Source organism: Anguilla anguilla, chromosome 6, assembly GCF_013347855.1.
Source record: "Anguilla anguilla isolate fAngAng1 chromosome 6, fAngAng1.pri, whole genome shotgun sequence".
Taxonomy (NCBI): domain Eukaryota; kingdom Metazoa; phylum Chordata; class Actinopteri; order Anguilliformes; family Anguillidae; genus Anguilla; species Anguilla anguilla.
Window position 1 is genome coordinate 52,579,940 of NC_049206.1, and position 22,056 is coordinate 52,601,995.

The 22,056-nt window shown below is 50.3% G+C and overlaps 1 protein-coding gene across 1 annotated transcript in view; it reads right to left on the minus strand.

Annotated features, from left to right (window-relative positions):
- LOC118230233 (afadin-like) overlaps positions 1 to 18,264 on the minus strand; it is a 115,602-nt gene extending 97,338 nt beyond the window's left edge. Inside the window, 1 exon segment of the mRNA XM_035423058.1 lies at positions 17,892 to 18,264. Within this exon segment, the coding sequence (XP_035278949.1) occupies positions 17,892 to 17,993 (102 nt within the window). The 5' untranslated portion in view covers positions 17,994 to 18,264.
- Positions 18,265 to 22,056: the final 3,792 nt, after the last annotated feature.

The following is a 22,056-nucleotide window of genomic DNA, read 5'->3' on the forward strand; positions in this document are numbered from 1 at the left end:
ATATCATTTAACTGGATCATGTATGTCAGTGGTCTCCAACCCTGGTCCTGGAGAGCTACAGGGTCTGCTGGTTTTTGTTTTCACCTTAAAATCAGCACCTAATTGAGACCCAAGACACCAGCTGAGTTGAGTTAACTGTGTAATCAACTGCTCTAATTGATTCATGTCACTATGTCACTATGAAAAACAGCAGACCCTGTAGCTCTCCAGGACTAGGGCTGGAGGCCACTGCTGTATGTACATGGATATGTTGTGTAGTGTTGAAATAACATGTTCCGTACAGTAGGGGAGAGGCCTCTGTAATGGACGGGGAGGCCTGTAAAACCCGCTGCCCCTCCCCCCGCGGCCCCCAGCGCTCTCCAGGCACTCCATGAATCACGCCGCGGGTCAGCGCCGCCGAAGGAGGCCGCAGGGACCGGCTCGTTCCGCCGCATCACCGGCCCGGCCCGACAAACGGCTTCCCGCTGGCCCGGGGGAGCGGGGGGCAAGCGCTCAGCAAGTGGGCGCTCCCAGCACCCCCCCCCCAAAAAAAACCTGCTAAAGCCATCAGCACGGACCACTTTAAGAGGGAGGAGCTGCTGGCAGAAAAACAGGCGCTTTTCGGACACCTACATGCCGGTCCTCGCGCGGCACCTGGACATCAGAATTGTGTGTCGATGGGAAAACTCTCACCACTCTGGCCAATTTAGAACACTATAACGCTGGTCCTGAATCCTCAGGAACCATCTGAACCTCCGTAAAATCATGTGACGTGACCAGCCAATCGGGGTCAGGTTGGCCCGAGATAAGTCATGCGGAAGAACTGGCTGAAACCAGTCGCACGCGAGACGGACCGCAAACCGCTGCCAACATGGCCGCACAGGACAAAGGCATTTACTGATGGACCGCCCAAGCATGAATTACCCATAATTATCCCTGTTCTGTGCCACAATCTCCCCTTCTGAGAGCTCCAGAGCGAAAAGCCGACGGGGCAGACCACTGACCGACAAGCAGCTCCAAAACGGCAGTAGCTTAACTAAAAGTAGGACTACCTCATTCGGCAGAACTAACATGGGAGCCAAACACAAATTGGATGCCATACCCTAATAAGGCAGACGTAGCTGGCGGGCCCGGGGTCACCCGCCAGGACGGGGTGCCCTGCGGCATTCCGAAGCCTGCGGTCGTGACCCGGGGGCTGGCGGTTATCAGCGCGAGATTAGCCCGCCGCTCGACACCTCCCGCGAGCGCGTCTGTTATCTGTGTGTCGGCAGGGCAGCGAAGTACACAAAACAGGCCAGCCGAGGAAAGCAGCCGATTCGCTGAAAAGCCCACGGGCGCACTTTTAAAATAGAGCGTCCGAGTTTTATCGACCGGTTCTTTAGGCCCCAAGGGTCAAAGGTCAGGGGCCCTGAGTGGAGAGAGCAAGGGTAAAAAAAAAAAGAAAAGATTTGCCTCCCCGCAGCTCCCCATGTTTGCGGACGACCCCGCGGAGCCCCCCCCCCTCCAGACGCGCGCCCCCACCTAAACCCCCTTCCTGTCTTTGTGCGCGGGGGAGAGGTGGACCAGGTTCCACCAGAGAACGGGAAATCCCAGAATGAGAAAACCCAGATGTCGCCCGGAGCAACCGGAATCAAACAGCCAGCCCACTTATCCTCCCTGCTCCGGCAATAAGAGAAGGAGGTGGGCGGAAGAGAGTGCACTGAACCCGCCCGGTGGGGCGCGGGGGGGGGGGGGGACCCTTCAAACGCGGCAGTTACACAAGACCCCCGACGCGAGATCTCGGGGCCCCCTACTAAATCTCAGGGCTTCGTGGAGCAATATTGACTCAGAGTCCGGGACACGCCGAACCCGGGAAGCAAACCGGAGGGTCTGGGGGTGCGCGTCAGCCTTTATTAAAATGCCAGGCGGAGCATTCATCAGCGAACCGCTTCACGGGAGCCTGCAGGGACATGCAGGCGGGACGTCCCGAGGCGGAAGGCGGGCTCCCCGAGTTTGATTGAGCGACTCCCGCTCCACCACAGGGGTAACAACCGGATCAAAAAACAGGGCTAATCCTCCCCCCACCCTTGCTCAAAGTGTGCTGACATTCCACTGTAAATCAAACGGGGCTATGCGCTGAAGCTCTCGAGCGTCCCGCCCACCACCCCACCGACACGACTTTCAAAGCGCGAAGCCCAGCCGAGGCAGCGAGGAGAAGAAGCGCTGCGAAGCCTAAACTCGCACAACAGGTCTCCTGCATTTCGATCAGGATTCAAAAGCGAAAGTACCCGTCCTTTAAATATGTGCAATCTTGCTTTTTTTTGCCGCCTTGATCAGAATGCGAAACGTCGCGCGTTACACGGTTCGACCTTTGCTCGCGCCTTATCCGCGACGCATGAGCGCAGCCTCAACCGAACGGCGCACGGGGCCTCTGGGTCAAAGGGGAGTCTGGGCCACGCTGGGACGGCTGGTAGAGCCGAGGCCCAGGGAGGGGGGGGGGGGGGACAATTCCGAACGGGCGCTTCTGGAGGAATACCGTTGCCGCGGTCACTCAGACGCAACGAGGCCCGCAGCCTTCGCCCTGCAGACCCGGCCCGGCCTGCTCGGCCCGGCCGACCGGCTGAGTCCCACCGGCGCGCACAAAAGGGCTCATTCATTACCGCGGGACTCTGCGGGCCGTTTGGAGAGGTGTTCCGGAGCCGATGACAGACCATCTGATAAAGCTCCGGTTCCACGTTCTCCCCACAGCAGACGGATTCCAGACGCGCTCCGTCATCTCCTCCCGCGCTCGGGTAATTAGCGTGACCTCCTGGACGGAGCGCGTCTGAGGCGTGACTGTTCGGGGGGGAGGCGCAGCCCGGGGAGAGAGCCTCTTTTCAAAGCAAATATTTTCCGAGCGGAACGCAGAGGTGACTTCACGGGGAAAGCAGGCCGATGAGAAAAGCTCTTTTTGGGGGAGTTTCTCGATTCGCAGGGCGCATTTCCACCCCCCACCCTGCTAACCAATCGCGCGGCCGCGGCGCGGTTACTGAAGCCTCGCCGTTAGCACGACGGGCGCTTCAGTACTAGCGCGGGTCATTCCAGTTGAGCCGCTTTGGCTGCGTTGGGCGCAAACACGGCGCCACGCCCGCTGAGCGAGGCGTCTCGCCGTGGAGGGGAGGCCGCGGTGCGTTCGCTCCCAGGCGGCCTTGGCCCCCGGTCGCGCGGGTACCTGGGCGTGGCCCACCGGCCTCGGCTCCAGGTGTGCGGGACGGGATGGGGGGGGGACAGCAGGGAGGAGCCTCGAAGACGAACGACCTGTCACGCAGCAATGGGCCAAATCACCGAGGGGTGGGGGGGGGGGGGAATGGGTGGTAGCACTTAAACTCAGCGACAGGCCTTGATGAACCGCCGGATCAAGGTTAGCCGTTAGCCAAGCGCTTGTTTCCGGGGGGCTGGTGGACACGGCGCGCTAGCACTAGCTCTGCCAGGCGGAGGAGTGATTTACGCCGGGCCTGAAGCCTCTGCACAGGGCCACAGGTCTAATGAGAAAGGCCCTCTCTCTCGCCGGCTGCTCGTAAATCCACGGGCGCGAGACGGCCCTGCCGCTCCAGCGAAGCCAACCGCCTAAGCGCTCTGCGGTTTTAACCGCCCGCGCATCGCCCAGGAACCCTTTCCTCCCCGACACCCGAGACTCCTGGGATATCGCCATTACCGAACCCGATCCGGAGGGCAGAACAGGGCCAGGCCGGAGGAGAGAGCGCTCCCCTGCTGCCCACCATGGAAATGGACACGACCTCGTCGCACTGCACTGCCTGAGGACAGGGAGGGGACAGCACAGGCGCTGCTGCTCAGCACATCCCTCAAGTACACCTTACACTAGTAATGCGGGTTTCTGAAAAATGTTGCAACGCAGACCACCAATTTTTGGAATGCAGATTTGTAGATAGTTGTACAAAGAAACCATACATTTTCTGGGCTCTACAGTGCTCCCATTTTGGGAGCATTTGCTCCTGAAAATTGATGAGCGGCCAACTGTAAAAATAATTTAAGGAGCACATCTAGTAATTGGGACACATTAGTGCGCTGCTAAATTTTTCAACTTATGTGTACTTTTGCACCTCGGAAAAATATGTAAGCGCAGAGCCCGGGGAAGGCAGGCTTGGCTAAAGAATGCAGATTTCTGCGATGATCTGTATTGCAGACACCACGCTGCTTCCATGGAAAAAGCCCGAAAACCCTCCACTCCCCTTCCCTAGCGAGCTGACAGACGTGCAAAGAAATTTCAATCCGGGCCGTCTTAAAGTGTCACATATCACACGTTCATTTATTACAGCAAACAGGCAGATGGGATCCCTTCAGAATCCCCTTCTTACAGTTCACCCCGCGCCTGAAAACCGCGCGGGAAAATCGGACATGACAGCAGCCCGAAGACGACCAGATGAGCACAGTTTCCCCCTCAACCCCCCATTTTCTCCCCCCGATCGTGCCTCCAGGCTGGGCACAGTGCCAGCCACGCCCCACACAAACAGTGCTGCAGCTGCAGGACGGGCGCTTGCCCGTCAGGAGGGCACAGAGGTGCCGGCCGGGGCCTTTATGTGCGGAGTCTGCATGCCCTCCCCGTGCCCGCGCGAGCTTCTCCTGGGTACTCCAGATTCCTCACCGCAATCCAAAGACCTTGGTTAAGCTACTCAGGGGAACTCCAGGGAGTTGCTGTGAGAGCGTGCGTTTAAGTCAATACAATTAAGAAAATAAAGAAAATAATTATGCCTGTCCCACCCCCACGGTCCCACCCTTCCCACCCTACAGGAGGGCCAGGTGTGTCTCTCGTCGGTAACTACAGGCTACCCGTGGGGGCCTGGGATTCTCTGCAAGGAGCGAACGCAGCTGAAACTCTCCGAACTCTGGCCAACTCACACTCTACCCTGTGGGGCCAGCCATGAAGGCTCTCAGCCTTAGCTGGCTAATATCACAGCCTTGGCTCAAGTCCTCATCGCCTAGCCAACAGAGCAAGCACCTTCACTAGCTGAGCGCTCCAGGAGTCCATGAAGACCCAAGTCTCGACAGGTCACGCGCGGCAGCTAGACGAACTGGCGCATCCATCCTGCCCCACACACATACATACGTGCGCCGTAGTGGCCTCTAATGAAAACAAAGGGAGGTGCTTTTTCTGCCACGTCCCTAAATGAGTTAGCGCCGTGGTGCACGGCCATAAAAAAGGCCCCGCCGCAGGAGCGGGCCCCGGACGAGCACAGGCGCGCGATTGTTCCGCCAGGGACATCATTCAGTCTGCTTTAACGAGGAGGACCGGCGGCGGCGAGCGTGCACAAGCGCTCTTTTCACCGCGCCGCACACGCGGACGGGCCGGCTCGGCCACACAAAAGACGCTTTCTGAACGAGCCGCCGCCGTGGCCCTAACCTCGTAATGGAGGGGAAACTTCCCTTTCTCAAATTCAATTTCCCCCGTCTTTTGAGCCCAGAGGCATCTTTTCAGAGCGTCAACGTGACAGGAGTAAGTTAAGACAAACAGAGGTTAAGTCAAGTTGTCCCAGATAAGTGCAAGTCTGCATTTCAGCCATGCAAACGACCTCAGTCCTCAGCCTATTTTCAAACTGATGCACACTGATATTGACACAGCCGAAGTCCCAAGTGTATGTACTAGAAGGTGGAAACCACGCTCCCTGTGAAAGGAATGTACATGGAGGTGAACATTTCTCCAATTGCAGGTTGGGGGCGGGATACTGTCCTTCGGCCTGTCCAGCTGACCTCATCGATCGCCCTCCGAAGGTCGTGCTGTGCGGACGCCTCTGTGGACACCCCTCTGAATTATGCAGCAGCGCCCCGTCCGCTGAAACAAGCCTTGAAATGACTTTGGCGTGAAGGGGGGGGGGGGGAGGGGATAAATATGCCGACGCGCATTATCCAATCATCGATGATAAAAATTCTGCGGAGAAGCCGGCGACCGAGGGGACCGTTAGCAACCTTTCCGCGCCCTCCACAAGAGCAGTCTGCCACACACCCAATCACGGTCTAAATTTTAGACTTCTAAAGGCCCTTGTACTTGTGCCAATGGGGAGCCCAGGTGTAGCTTAGCTTAGCTTAGCAGTGGCTTCGCACACACCTGAGACAGCTTATCCAGAGCGGAGATAACTCAATTTGTTAAACTGAATTTCACAAAACTCAATTTTACTCAAGGGCACAGCAGGCAAAAGTACCGTGTCAAGTCACCCGCGTATTAACTGTTCCGAGTGTCCGCTATGGAAGCTGAGGAATACAAAGCGCTGTGTTTAACACAGGCAAGACCATCAAGTGTATATCATAGAGCATACAACGCTTTTACCGTTAAGATAACTTGTTTAGACAAGCGTGCCAAGGAAAAGATCTCACAGGAATCCAACTGTAGCGCCTCAGCCAGCACTATGACTGCATTCGATTAACAGAATTTATTTTCAGTTTCATTTGAGCATGGACAGAGTGAAGCGTTGAGTTTAAAAATGGACTTTGAGCATTTGAAAAAATCGGACTGACGGTGCACTGTAAACAACTTTTGAACAAGCAGCAAAAGCAGCTACAACAGCAGCGACTGCCACTGCAATTTTTCTTCCTTCTCGCAAGGTCCTAACAAAACAGCTCTGAGCGCAAACGGAACAGACGTGTGCCTCCCTCCAGTTCGAGTTAACGCTCCGCTCCCACATTTTTTTTTTTTTGCCGTAGGCCGGGTTGCGCAAAAGCGCCGTCCCGCCCAGGCCCTGTTTTTACGAGCGCCAGGGCGCAGGGCCTCATATGGAACTCATTTCCCCCGAAACGAGCGCATGTGCCTGAGGTGCAGCCGGGTCTGCGCCCAGCCCAAAGCCACCCACCAGAACCAGACACCGCAGGGCGGCCCGGCTGTCCGCACCGGGGCTGGCGGGGAGACGTCTGAGGTCTCCACCGCACCCGCGACTCTCCAGCCCGCCCCGCCCGGGGCTCCAAGCAAGCGGACATCTGCTCGCTCTGCCAATCGGGGCGGGCTACCGCCAGAGACGCCGTCTGAGGGGCCCGAAAGCAAAACAACATCTGCGCGGGGAAGGATCGGCCCTCGCGTCCAGAGGCGTTTTTTGGGGCGAGGCGCGCGGCTGTGTTGTGCTTGGGCGGGACAGGCGTCTCTTTGACGCACGCTGTCTGCCGGCTGAGCCGCTTCAGCTCTCGGCGAGCGCCGCTTGGGGCCCTCGCACGGGCCGTCCAGCCAGGAGCCTGTCAAAGCTCTCGGACCACACCGCCCCTCTGCTTTAACAAGGGGGGGGGGCGCTGGTCAAAGGTCACGTGGGAAGAAAGACAGAGGAAGAGGAGAAAGGAGAGAGACGAGACAAGCTGCAACACCCAGCACTCTAGGCAGTCCCCGTTTTAACTCACCCACTGAACTAATGCAGAAAACTAGTGCAGATCAACTCAACAAGCTCCATACCCTCTCCTCTCCTGCCCCTAGACCAGGCAGTGACCTCCATACCCTCTCCTCTCCTGCCCCTAGACCAGGCAGTGAGCTCCATACCCTCTCCTCCATACCCTCTCCTCTCCTGCCCCTAGACCAGGCAGTGACCCCCATACCCTATCCTCTCCCCTGGCCTGGGCTGGAATGGAGAGGGCCCTTTATCAGCCACAGAGGGAGTGGGAGTCTTTCCGCTGGAGCCCAACTGTTCTCTCATTCCTGCGTTATCTCCCACCCTGCTCCCTCCCTCCCTCCCTCCCTCCCTCCCTCTCCCCTACACCCCTTCCCATCCCCCTCCTCACAGGATGGGCCCGCTTATCTTCGCCGTCCAACACAAACACCCCACCTCCCCCAACACGCACCCATGACGCCAAAAGCCCTTCCTGCTGCACGGACTGCGGCCGGGCGGAAGCTCGGGCGTTTCCCTCGCCCCGGCGGCGGGGGCGGCGCACCTCAGCGTGCAGCGTCAGCCGCGGTCGCCACGGCAGCACGGTGACCCCATATGTGGGTGAGCTGCCAAGCCGAGCTCAGTGGGTAAAAACGCTGCTGTATCGAGTTCTACATCACATTACAATACTGGCACTGAGCAGACACCCTTATCGAGAGCAGCTCACTCACACAGATATATACCAAGTCAATTCAGGTCAAGTGTCTTGTGCAAGGACTGGCAGTATCCTACCTGCGAATCCAACGTGCCACCTTTCGGTCAACTGAACTGAATTCTAGGTAGTTTGACGCCCAGGTAAAAAACAAACAACTTTTCGTAAAGTAAAATGATAAATTATGACATCTGCACAATCAGCAAAGCGCATTTAGCGGCCACAAAATCTGCTTCCGCCAAGGCGAGAAAATGGGGAAAGTGGACAGAACGCGCTGCTCAAACTCTTTCCCCCAGCAAACGTCCACACTGTGAGACGCGACGTTCCCCGAGCGCATGAAGCAAATCGCAGCACAATGGAGCATTATTCCCGCGGAAACAAAAACTGAGCGAAACATCCAGACAAAAACAACAAACGAATATGAGAGCCACGAAACTTGGGCAGCGGAGAAGACAAAGGAGGTTTCGCCGGGATAAAGACAGCGGGGGGGGGGGGGGAAGAGGCCGTGTACGTCAGTGCCAGTGCGTGGGACGTTGGGCTAACGACCTGGACTGTGCTCGCATTACAACGCACTGGCTATGCCAGGAATTTGCCATGCGGCCTCGACACAAAAGAGAGCAGAGATTTGGGGAGGGGGGGGTGGGGGGGTGGATAATATGTGGCAACCAAAGGGTGGAGCCCCAACCCCCTCCCAAAATATTTCTGCATTCCTCAGTACAGCGAACATCGTACATGGGCCCATGAGTATAATGATTTCATCTACTTTATAGGTCAGGGATTTGCGTGTGCCAAAACACTCGCTGTTCCAACTGGTGGAGAGATGCCAAAATGCCTACTAACATCATTCTGGATAATGTGCACGGCACTAAACCTACAGTGAAAAGAAACAGACAGAAAATACAGCTATATTTGTGCACAGATCTGGGAGTGGGTTGGGGGGGGGGGGGGGGGGGGGGGGGGTCAGGGCTACTGCACTTTCAGATACGTGCAGGACTTTCTCTACTTCAGACAGAAAGAAAAGAGTGTAGAATGAGAAAGGAGAAGGAAACAGGACAAAGCTGAAGCACAGAGCCCAGGACTCCAGGCTCAGAGTGACAGCACACAGGGGCCACGCCTCAGCCAACAAACATTCTGGGCCCAGGGTGGGGAATCCTCTAGGTCCCCCGAGAGCAGGCTCATAAACTGCAGGGTAAACATGTGGGGAACCAAAAGCACTCCACACCGACCCAAGACATTCCGCACGCCAACACCCACCGCCTGGCCGCTAAGAGAGTGCAAAACAAAAACAAAACACACACACACACACACACACACACACACACACACACACACAAAAAAAGCTCTTTTCGACGTGTGAAAGACCGCAAAATAGTAGGCAGGGTCGTAACATGAAGAAATTCTGCACAAAGAACGAGCCTTTCTCAGGAAGTGAAACGGAACGGGGTGGGCGTGAGAGTTGTATTTCCCTTTGCTAAGCAGACTGAGGGACACGGTCACTCCCTTTTCCCACGTGTGAAAGCCCTGTGACAACGGGCCTGATGGGAGACACTGGGCCCAGCCAAAACACAGCGTCGCAACGCTTTATAGGGCAAAATAAAAATTCTAGATCGAGACAGGCAAGCCAGCGCTGAGGTCGATTTAAGTCATAAGCAAGCCTCCTCTGACCTCATACATAGGCCCGGACCACCGCTTGAGTGACGGGTGGGACGGCCAATGAGCCGGAGCGGAGCGCCTCTGGGCCCAGAGTGGGAGCGGTGTACCCGCAGCCCAGAGTGACCGCATGGGCCCCCCAGGAGATTAATGGGCCCTGACAGGCCGAGGCCAGGGACAAGCGCTGACCTCCCCCAAGTTAAAAAGGGGTCTATCGGTCGCCTCCTCCCGTCTCCCTCTGTAACAACAAAGGGGAGCTTGTGTAGTCCCGGGGCCGGTCAGAGTGCAGTTCCACCCAAAACAAGCGGATCAGAGGGACAGAGAAAGCGACGGGACGCCTTTATCCGAGTGTGTGGCAAAGGAAACACGTGATAAAAAAAGCAAGATAAAACAGACTGATTGATGAACAGAGTAGCTTAACTAGCTTCTAGCCCAAAATGCTAATCAAGTCCAAGACGGTCACATTTTTGCTTTTTCACCTCTTGTGCATTCTGGCGCATTTTTTTACAGTGTCGTACAGCATCGCCGAAAGCGACAGGCAGTATTTTAGTGAGGACTGTCCGTTTGTCAGAGCGTGGCCACACAACACCTGGCTGAAACAATGTTACTAAACATGCAACAGGACTAACACACACGCAGGCATAGTCTCTCTCTCTCTGTCTCACACACACACACACACACACGCAGGCATAGTCTCTCTCACACACACACACACACACACACACACACACAAAATCTACAGTGTATCCCATATTACTGCATTTAGTCATTTACCGATTTATGACACATGACCTGATACTCTGCCGGATTACAGGCCACTGCGGATGAGTTCAGACGCACGGCTCCAGTCAGGCAGCCCTCTCAGCCCACAGTGTCTGCTGAGCTTCCCACGGGACGGTCCCCAAAAGGGGCGGGGGAGTCCGGAACGTTTGGAGCGCGTGGCCGGGCGACGCAGTGAAACGGGACGATCGCGGCGTCTCCATCTCCGGGCCGAGGGGAAAGCGGCGAGCGGATGCGATCGCGTGGGGGACGTGCAGCAGCGGCGAGAGGTGGAGGACGTGAGGGAAGAATGACAGTAGCCAGGGGAGAAACTTCCGGACATTTCCGGATATAAACCCAGCCCGACAGAGAACTAACTCCAAACAAGTCCTTGCCAAACTCTGAGTCTCAACCTAATTAATGAGCAAGTGCACGATATGAGATGCACCTCTTGTTAATATATAGCCAGCTAATAACAGGTTAATGTCTTTTCGCTCGCGTGAATGCCCACGGAAAGCGCGGCATGGGCAGCAAGTTACTTTAGTCATGACCCTCCTCCACCCCCACCCTGAGAACCTCCGCTCTGCCCAGGTCAAAGGTTGAGAGGGACAAAAATGGAAAGTCTGTCCCACCCAGAGCTCGCCCCCATTTTCCCCTCAGAAATCACATGCCTCCTCATTATCTCCTGACAGGAAAAGCGGTCTGCCAGACGGGAGCGTCGTGCCATTCGTACCGACAATAATCGCAGCTGTGAATTCAGAGAGGAGCTGAGCACCACTGCTGCAGAAAACAGCAGCCTCGCAGCTTCCGAAATGTTGTTCTATATGAAAAAGGAAAATGAGCTAAATCGAGCCTGGCTTGTGTAGAGGAATCCGGGAGGGATGGGCAAAGCGGGCACCTCTGAGGAGGGTAGAGGACAGAGCAGTGGGTCACAGTCAGGCTCTGCTAGTCCCAGCCCAGCCCCACCTCCCCCCAGATCAGGACTCAGTGGATTGCTGCAGTTTGGGGCTGTGGGCTCACCTCAAACCTCACCCTACTCTGCAGAGCGTACATTTACTGTGGAAATGGGCGAGCAGAGGACGAGCATGTACGTGTGTGTAGTAATTCTGAGGGAGAAAATAGGAAGAGGGGAAAGAAGAGAGAGAGAGAGAGAGAAAGAGAAATGATATCGTCTAATTATTTTGTCCTCGAGAATTACGAGTGTTGAGATTTTGTGGAGCTGCGGAAGCGAGCGATCTGTCTACAGTGGTTTTTGCTGTTGCTCTGGAGTTGGCTCACTGTCTCACTCCCGCTCCCTTTCTCTCTCCCTCCCAGGATCTTTGTGTTCCCACTTCGAATACCAAACGGTTAGAACACACAAGTGGCCACGAGCCAAGCAACACGGCCCAGGTTTTGACCCATCCTTGTCCTGGCTGTTGTCCTGGCTCAGAAGAGCCAGAGGAGCGCACGTGGGTTAACCTGGCCGGCCCAGCGGCCCTGCTGCACAGGAAGAGCACACTGGCCTGCCAAGGCCCTTTTCCCAGCCTTTGATCTGGAGCTTAGCACACGGGAGTACATTCCCCCCCCCCCCCAAAGAGAGCTCCTTTCAGAATCCCATTTTGGGTTGGCAGTACAAAAAAAAAAAATGTAAATGTTTTGTTCAGCTCAAGCTAAAGGAATGGCCTCGCATGAAGTGGCCCGACAAGCGATTCGTGTTTAAATAACAGTGCCCCCCCCGACCCCTTTCTCCAGCAGTTTAACAGCATGGGTCCTGTCCTCTTATGAAACACAATGGTCCGTTACCCAATGCTGGCGAATCGGCGCTTTCAGAAACCACCGCTGGATCGGAAGTGCTACGAGAAAACATTCCGCAAAAGACCACCGGGGTAAAAGAAATGTCTTACTGTAAACACTGCGTGAAAAAGCGGTTCCTGTTTTCAGCACAACTGGAGTCGATGCCGTGGCTATGATCATTTTTTCAGAGACCAAATCATGTTTCTTTTTTTTTTTTTTTTTTTAATATATGGAGTTGGCCTAACCTTAAGAGAGTGGATGTAACACCACAGAAGTGCACTTATATTCCCATCGTGGTTTGAAACAAACCATAAAGCAGAACTAGATTCAATGCGTCGAGAGCCGCGCGTTTGCCAAGGCTTGTATTTGGCAAGGCGACCATTGGCACAGCTCACGCTTAAAAAAATAAAACATTTTAATGTTGGCACTGTAGTTCCCTGGATCCACCGACATTTTCAAAGCGAGGAGAGGGAACAGTTCAGCCAATAATCTGCGCCGACATCTAAACATACGCCGTCACGTCTGCCGCGACGGCAAACAGCGTGACTCACTCTGCGTGTTTACAGTGCTCACATGCTTCAGTGTAAACCTTGCACTCTTCATGAGTCAGTTCACAGACCACACCTTAATTCTTTTTCAAAAACACAGTGCATTATGCACGGACAGGCGGGGGTACGCACCTGCGAATTTAAGGGCCTTTTTTTGTTTTGTTTTTAGTTTAAACCTTCCCTGACTTGTTGGCAGCTAAAACTACCCTGGAGAAAAGAATGGAGAATGAATTATGGCTGAAAGCCTTTCTGAGTGGAGGAGGAGCCGTGGCGATCGCACAGCGGGCAAGGCGTCCGAAGCCGATGTCCCTCGTTCGGCGCGGTCGGACCGGCTCAAATCAGCCACACTACTTCCTTAATGACCGACTACCTGAAAATAGATTAGCCCTGCCTGTGCTGTGAGTGCCACCTGCCAGGAAAACTAAATCGGCTGCATTCCAGAAACGGCATGCTATGCCTGTTCTGAGCTTTGCAGCACCCAGTGCGAACACCGCGGCCAATTCACTGATTGGCTTGAATGGAGAAATCGATGGCGGTGTGAGTTTACCAGTGGGGGGGGGGGGGGGGGGGGGGAGAGGGGGGGCTGGAAGAGTTCTTAGAAAGCATTGGCTTTACCCAGGGGGATAAAACAGGGATAAGCGTGATGTCACCTTACAGAGAGAGCTCCACCAATTGCGCAGCCTAGTTTCGTTCACAATAACCAATGCATTACATCATGTTTTGGCTTTCCATAGCAACTTACCTTTTGTTTTTACTTTGTATTTATATATTTATACAGCTGGATATTTTCAGTGAAGCAATTTAGGTACCTTGCTCAAGGGTACAGGCACCCCAGCCCCAGCTGGGACTCGAACCAGTAACCCTTGAGACAGCATCCACCAATCACAGCTTGCATTACTCATTGTTGCTACCAACATAGACTGTGACTGGTGGAGGCCCTCTCTGTTTTATCTACAAGTAAGTTGACACCACAACAGTCTGATGGCCATTTTATCATCCCTCATCTTCAGCAGGATGCAGCAATCACAGGACGTGACTGCGTTTCTCTGCCCATGTCCAAGAGAACGTCATTCCACCAGTAATCGCCATGGCAGCAGAACAAGTCGTTGGTGAATGGCAGGGGGGAAGGGACGCTGCCCCCTCACCCACCCTTTCAGGGACCGGAACGATAGCGTCCACCTGCAGGAGAGCAGATAACCTTTTTTTTACTGGATGGGGCAGGCAGGCGGGGGGGGGGGGGGGGGGGCTTTGTGTTAGCGCTGGTGAACCTCAGGCTCGCTGACTCCGTGCTTAAAGCTTCACAGAAGTTAAACACCCAACCAAGCTTAAAATTAGCTTGGTAAAATACGGGATGACCCAGGTTTTCTTTTTTTTAAACTTACGGTGTCACTAAGAGGAAAACAAAAACTTTGGAATGACTCATTTGATTCTAGGTAGTGTTTATCGGTTCCCAGGTTTCTCTTTTGTTTTGTTTTCCATCCGTCCCTCGTCCATCGAGATAAGAGCGCCTGTTCTTGCCCCGTGTGCAGTTTTAGCCGTGCTTTGGTCAGGTCCGTTGTTTTTTCAGTTCCAGTTAAAGCTTGCAGACTCTGCATGTCCCCAAATGGCAAACTTTACAAACTGCCACACACGCTACGGGCCCACAAAGATATGGGCCGCCTCCACCCCAGCCCGCAACTATGTGTCAGTGGACCGCAGAGTAAATTCGGAATAGGACCGGAGTGGTCGTCGTATGTTTAGCCAAAACACTCGTTTTGGCAGGGTTCCATAGCTCTAGAGACCAGTTTTGGCTTGCTGTGTTCGTTTGACGTACAAACAGAGCACCGCTGGTCTGCGCAACACCAATTAAAATCTTGTCAGCTTTCTCAGAAAAGAGACATTAATTTCAGACAACATTCACCAAACTCTTGTCCAAAACCACAAAGTATTCAAATGAACAGCTCTTTGAAGAGATATGAACTGCCCGCACAAAAACCTTGGGACTTCTGTGACACGTTAGGCAGACTGTCGCTTTGGGAATACAGCTGCCTAGTACAGATGTTAAGAGGCGCAACAATTTCTATCTCACAGGCCAAAAAACACTTTGAACTTGGCAACTTTGGAAAAACTCAAGGACGACACGCTAAATTTGTAGCCGCCACAAGTTTCCCTTCTCTACACGGCCACTCAGTTAATGAGGATCGATGAACTATTGGAAACAAAAATGCTGTTTGGCTTGTTTTAGCCCTTTAAATCTCTGGTATTTGGCTGAAGTCCAGCAAAGAGAGGGAGTGTCTCTGTCAGCAGTCACAACTAGCTGTTCATATTTTACACATTTTTCAGGGGTTTCAATCGAAGGATTCACAGAAATCATTACATCACTGCATTTCATAATGCCATGGGAAAATGGCACCTATGACATGTGACCAATTCACCTCTTTGTTAAGGTTATATTTCACATCGACTAAAAGGTTCCCCGGAGGAAGCCAGGCCACAAACACGCATTTTCCTAATTAAAGAACCACAATAATTAATGTGTACCACCAGAGGCATGCCTAATCTGAAGTTGTTTGTATCTTTCTTGGACCACGTTCCAGTAACCTTTATGCACACATTGCATTTTTGAGCAAACGAGGTACTGACAAACCAAACGCTATTACAATACATTTGCATAACGAAAACACTAAAGTTACTAAAGACGATTCCCGTACAGACCACATGACAGGTTAAACAACAGACCAAAGCTCTTTTTTTAGAAATCACTTTTTAGTTGACACTTTGAGGACTGACACTGCACACATCCCGGATAGCGGTTGGAACATTCTTTCAGATGCTGACAAGAAGGGGGCTGGGGTGAACTGCCAAACCGCCTTGGAACATATCTGAAAACACAGTTTGCACCGTATCATTACCTTAAAGAACAGGCGACGCATTGACTTTTTTCCTGTGAAAATTAGTAGACTTTCCTATGAAAAACACCCTTTATTCATGCAGGATAGGCTAAATGTAGTGTGGTGCTCTCTGCACCAACATAGTTTCACTAAAGTAATTACCACTAACAATCTGACATGTTGGCAGTAGCAGAAGGCAAAAAAACAGGCCTGGAGCCCCTGTAAAACGGGGAAAAGATAAAAAATATAAACAGACTGCCAAACACTTGGGATAGGATCCATAATGAGTTTAATGAATCAGTTAACATGTTGGTAGAGACCAAATATTTGTTTAGAATACAGCCCCCATAAAATGGGGGAAAGATAAAACATAAAAACAAACGTCCAAGCACTGAATAGCCTAATCCATAATGAGTTAAACAAATCTGTTAATATGTTGGTTGTGACCAAATATTTGTATGGAGTGCAGGGGGTAAACATTCACGTTTCAATTAAACTCCCAAACATCACTGACACAGCAGTAAATGTAGCATTTACAGCTTCTAAAATCCAGCATGCAATAAGTGTGGGATATGGCCATTTACACTGCTTACATTTTCATTGGTAACCCAGTTGTACTGGATGTGTATGGTACTGAGACAATACACTTAACTGCTGAAGCGTGCAACAGCAATATATCTTACAAAAGCCCACCTCCTGCAACCAATCAGTTATAAACCCATCCATTAACTATTACAGCACCTTTAACCACCTTTTAGGGCACACATCTGAGATTAGCTATAGTCTGTATTAAAACTGACAAGGCTAATCTAAACTGATAAACATAATCTGTTGAAATCATCTTGTTATCTGTAGCAGTTGGAGAAAACAATGGTCACACTTGACTGCCTTGACATTTAGGTCAAGTTATAATAGAGGAGCATTTTCGCGTATTAAAAACAAATCTGGCGGCAGACATTATTATTTCCAAGTGCAATAAATCAAGTCGATTGTACAGTAAACCAAAGTTAAAACAATGGCACTCAGAAAAAAATCTGGTTTGCAAATCTGTTATAAAATTCAAATTCAGTATGTAGGCAGTTCAGTGAAATGTCAGGGGTCTTGTATTTCAATACATGCAGCAGTAGTCACATTGCATTCTTTGCAAACTCCAGTAGTCAGTTCCGAGCCTCGCCACAACGACCCCCTTTTATACCCACCACCTCCCCCTTTAATTAATGCGCGCCTAAAAAACTCCAGCAATCCTGTTTTTATTCCTCCAAGTGGAAACCATTCTTTCATCAATAACTAACACCAGTCCCGTCCCATAGCCATCCAACCAAACCAATTTCTGTGGACAAAATGTAATCCAGACAACTACAGTAACTTAAAAAAGAAACTTAATTTTTTGACACCACATTTCCATTAAGTCCCTGTCTGTCTGGTTAACGTTAATCCTCTAATTCACAGACCCAGCTAAAGTTAGCTAAATGCGTGGAAAACTGACAATTTCCTCTCTAGCCTCCGGAAAATGATTAACGGCCGCCACAAATCTAAAATCTGACTGGCTCGACCACGGTTCACCCACGTTAGCGTAACACGGTTAACCGACTAGGGCTAGCTAGTTCGTAGACTTTAAGAATCCGTACTCGATAAAGACATCGGTAAAAAATGACTATTGCGCTTCATGACCCCCTGCTAATCAGTAAAAGCGACAACTTCTCTATCCTTTCCCAGCGTAGATAGCAATCTAGTATTACCTTAGCAAACCCAGTTTGGGAAGACCGCAAGTTTCACCCCAGAACAAGAAGACAATACAGCGATATTGCTTGCTAGCTAACTGTACTACACCGACGGATAAGTTAGCATTTTATATTTTTTGTAATGGAAAATACAGCATGGATATATTGATGGTCTTATCCAGACAACTGAACTGACAAAGTGCGCTTGCAACTGCGTCCTTAAAATTGCATTCACTTGTCTCACTGGCAAGCTAGTCAGCTCCCCGCAAAGCTAGCCAGCTAGTGTAAACTGGTTTTACTATTAGTAATGGGTTAAGAGCTAGCCAGCACGCTAACTATTAATCAAACCGAGCTGCCTTGCAGCACTGTAACATAAAACACCCCAACCTATTTGGCTAGCTTGCTCTACAGGTATTAACTAGCTGGCTAGCTCCACTGCCGGTTAGCTAGTCAGTCAGTCAGATTATTCAAATAAGACAGTCGGCCTCCTTTTTCTCCGTTCGCTTCCCACAGGGATTTCTGTCTTATCCCGACGCGGCCTGTAGGTCCCGGAAGGTCCACGGACTCACCTCGGTGGGCTGGCTGATCTCGAACAGGTCGAGCCGGTTGGCGTTCCAGTGGTTAATGATGTCGGCTAGTTTCCGCCGTTCTTCCTCCCTGGTCCCCGACATTCTCAATCCTGAATGGTATTCTACAAGAAAAAATCCTTTTGTCCACAATAAACACGTCCAGTCCGACCACTATAAGATAAAAAAAAAATGTGTGCACCCAATATTTGGGTTTGTAAAACGGGTCTACGGAGTCCGTATCTTTCGTAGTTACCAATACACCTTGCTCGGTAACCGCTCCTACTGTGTTTCCGTGTTCCCTTCTGTGCCTCTCGTTTCTCTCTTATCTCAGCCCGCTCTCTCTCCCCGGGAAGCGCTTCGTGTGGCTCAGTGCGCGTTCCCGCTCCTCTTACAATTCACCGTGCACTCGCACAGCAACGTTTGCCAGTCCCTCTGGACCGCGCATTTAACAAATGAATTGCCCTCATACGGGAACGCGCAACATTCTCTCCGTATGTGAGGGATGTTCCCGGAGATTCATTGCAGTACGTTTCATAAATACAGTTTCTATTTTTTATTTTTTATTTCTATTTTTATTGCATACCACCATGGTGTCAAATGTTGTGTGCAAACAATAATATATTCAATTTTGTAGAGAAACAAAGTGCTCAAGTTTGCTACCCTACAATGCATTTATCCTTGTACTAGTACATAATTGATTTGCATTCATTTAGCAAATACAGGATTATTCCTTTAAAATCAAGAAGACAAAGTTCTTCATCCATTTTCTAATTATAGCGATCAATCTCCATTTGAAAATGTCTTGCAGCTAAATAAATCCAAGGAAATGGATGCTTGTACCTTGTCTTTACCCCCCTCTTCTATCTTGAGATGACTGCTTTGCACAGACATGTGTTATTTGTCACGCTGCCTCGGCTATGTAATCACTACCCCAGACAAACACTCCCAACGGGACGGAAGCCTGATATTTGGGTGAGGAAACCTGCCATGAGGGAACACACACCGTATGGCCACCTGGATTGAGTTCCAGCTAGGCTCTAATGTTCTAACTGTAAAATGTCCCTACATACACATGCCAATCATTAAACTTGAAACATGTGTAAAAAGCCATTATGGTTTTAAATTTTGCCGTGTAATGGTATGAAAAGAAAGATCTGCACACCACACAAAATGCTTCCATGTTATATTTATTTGTACACATATACGAACAATGTTTTGATACACAGAAAAATCTAAATTGACTCAAAAGCATGAACTGGCTAATTCCATTTTAACCAGGTCAGAGTGCACGGATTGTTATCTATTGTAACTGGAGTATGCTGTAGAAGGTATAGCCAAGTAAAGCCACAATCAACCTATATACAGCTTTGTTAGCAGTGATTAATCTTGACATGAGGTTGTGCATTGACTCGAAATGACTGTACACTCTACAGCTATACGTGAATCCTTTATTCAATGGTACCGTGCTCATTCGTCTATGAGGCATTGCACTGTCAGAGGGAAAAGCCCAGATGTGCAGCTCTGAGCAGCAGTCATTTCAATGAAGCGGCAAATCTTCCTCATGATGCATCCTGTTTTGCATCACGTTAGTGGCCCATTACATCATAATGCCACGCCCCAGCAAAGGACACAAAGGCTTCTGCAGGACACTGTGCTACACCTATTCCTCCAACAGCTCAAAACTGAAACCCAAACATCTGAGGATGTATCCAGTCTGATTTGCCACTATTGGACAAAATAAATTATATCTATTTACATACATACAGCTATCCTCTATTCAGATCATATACTGTGCATAATTCAAAGTGGTATCCCCACTTTATCTTATATGCTTAGCTCCCTTTGTTCACGATTTTCCATATAGCATATTAGAAATGTAATGATTTTTTTGGAGGATCCCTCTGTGCCCGCAGAGACAGCACTGGAACAGGGACAAGATACAAGGGCTGGGCATTGTGAATCCTGCATTCCAGATGTTTCCTGTTGGGCACGAGCAGTGTAGCACAGTGTCTGGGCTGGATTGTGGGCCAAGATGGTGGAGATATGAGCCAAGCTCTGAAAGTGCTGTTGTTCATGTGCAAAATACAAAGTAAACATATAAAACGTTTTAGTAAGTGCAATTTGCTATTATATGCGTTGAGAATAGAGCATCATAATATGTTCTCTTCTTGGCTATGCTTTCTCTGCAAAGCATCTTTTTGATAGCACCACTGCAAAAAGCGCTATGCAAATTAAATTGAATTGAACTGAATATCAATAACATGAAAAATTCATACAAATATCCATATAATAAATAAACCAGAGGCCACAAGTACATTTTTTCATTTTAAATTATAGTTTCAATTGTACACTAACAAGGAACACAGAATAATAAATGCTATTTTAATTATTAAATATTGCGATTGCAGCTGTTCATCTGTAATTGCATATATCGGATATGGCCACTAAACCGCTGGTACAACTTGATTGAAGCCTTTTATGGGTTAAGGATGGCCAAATGGCCATTTATTCTATATCTGACAAGCCGATCACAAAACACCCGTAAAAGCAAACCTCATTCCAGTCTCTGGAAGCATGATCCCCACCCCAAGGCCAGATCAGTAAATGCAGTGTACATCACTTTACAGCACCGGTGGCATGAGTGATCACACATTCCTGTTTCCAGCAGTCGAGGGAACCTCACTTCGTCAGAGCAAGCAATCCCTGGGCCACAGCCACTCTGGGAAAAAAAAGTGTTTCAGAGGCAACCTTTGCTATTTGGTGTGAAAATACATCGTCAAATGAATTTAATCTCCGGAGAGGCAACCTCTCACGGACGTGCTGAATTTCACATTTGAGATCGGTCTGCCAAATAAACGTTCACCTCACCCCAAGGTTAGAGAAATGATCCGGACTTCCTCAAACGTGTTCCCAGAAGCAACCTGATGCTTGAGGAATGCAATTGAAAGGAAGGGCTGTGCGGTAGTTGTCAAGCATTGGGCCTCACTTCAAGCATTACCCTGGGACATCAGATGTCAGAGTCGCCTAGAAGGGCAAAACTCAAAGAGTGCCCTTGAAGGAAGCAATATATCCAGTGCCACAAGGATACTATATTTACACTCTGTCACTGTCTTTTGAAATCTCCTCTCAGAACCTCGTCCAATCCATCCTGTTTTGCGTCACGTCAGTGACACAGATTTGGGAGGCGGCCCAACTGAGATGTCCAGGCAGGGATGTATAAATATTTGCACTGGCGGAACATGGATTTGGTGATTAAATGGTGGTGAAGCCACTGACACCGAAGTAGCAATAAATCATCAGCACCACATCAACCTTCTTGTCAACAGGCTGGTCGATGCCCCACACATCAAATTTCTTTAAAAAAAGAAACAACCAAGCAGATGATGGATTAAGAGCAGACACTGAACAGATTAGAGTAAAAAAGAAAGCATGCATGAACACATGCTATTATCAATTATGTTTTCATAAGATAGAAAGTCTCACATAAAAGCCTTTCTGTCAGTCCTACTGCTTTTCAGTTACCTCTGTACAAGGCTATGGGTTGAATTGGGTCATATCTATTTGTTTATGAGCTAACAATCCAATGAATAAGACCCAACACACATAAGCACAGTACATGTGTTTCAATAATCATTTATTATTGTGAGATAATAATAACTTTTTTAAAGAAAGCTGATGTGTGATGCTAGCATGTGGTATGTGATAATATAAATATCAAGAATTAATTGACTAGCTGTGGTGCTTGAATCAACTGATAGTTTTACATTAATTTTATAATCGAATATGGGAGAAAGAGTAAGTCAGGACACAGGAAAAGGGGGCTGAAATATAGGGCTGTCCTGAGAAAAACCGAACATCGGGTCACCCAGTGTGAGACCAAATTATTTCTGGCGTACTTATTGGCAAGCACCAAGGGCAAAATAGCAAGTAGGGTCTTTTTTGGCAGGTGGCTAAGGAGCAGGTCCAGTGACTAGGGCCAGAGTCTGTGCCACATTGAGCCGCGTACCTTAACAAATCGCATTATTTGAAGTTACAACTCACTCCCATGCCAACGTGAATGCAGACGTTACTGTTTGTGTTGCCATGGCATGGGCAGAGTGTGGGGGAGTCGGCGCAGAACAGATATTTATGGTGCGGCCTTCGGCGTGGAGCACAAATAGTCCAG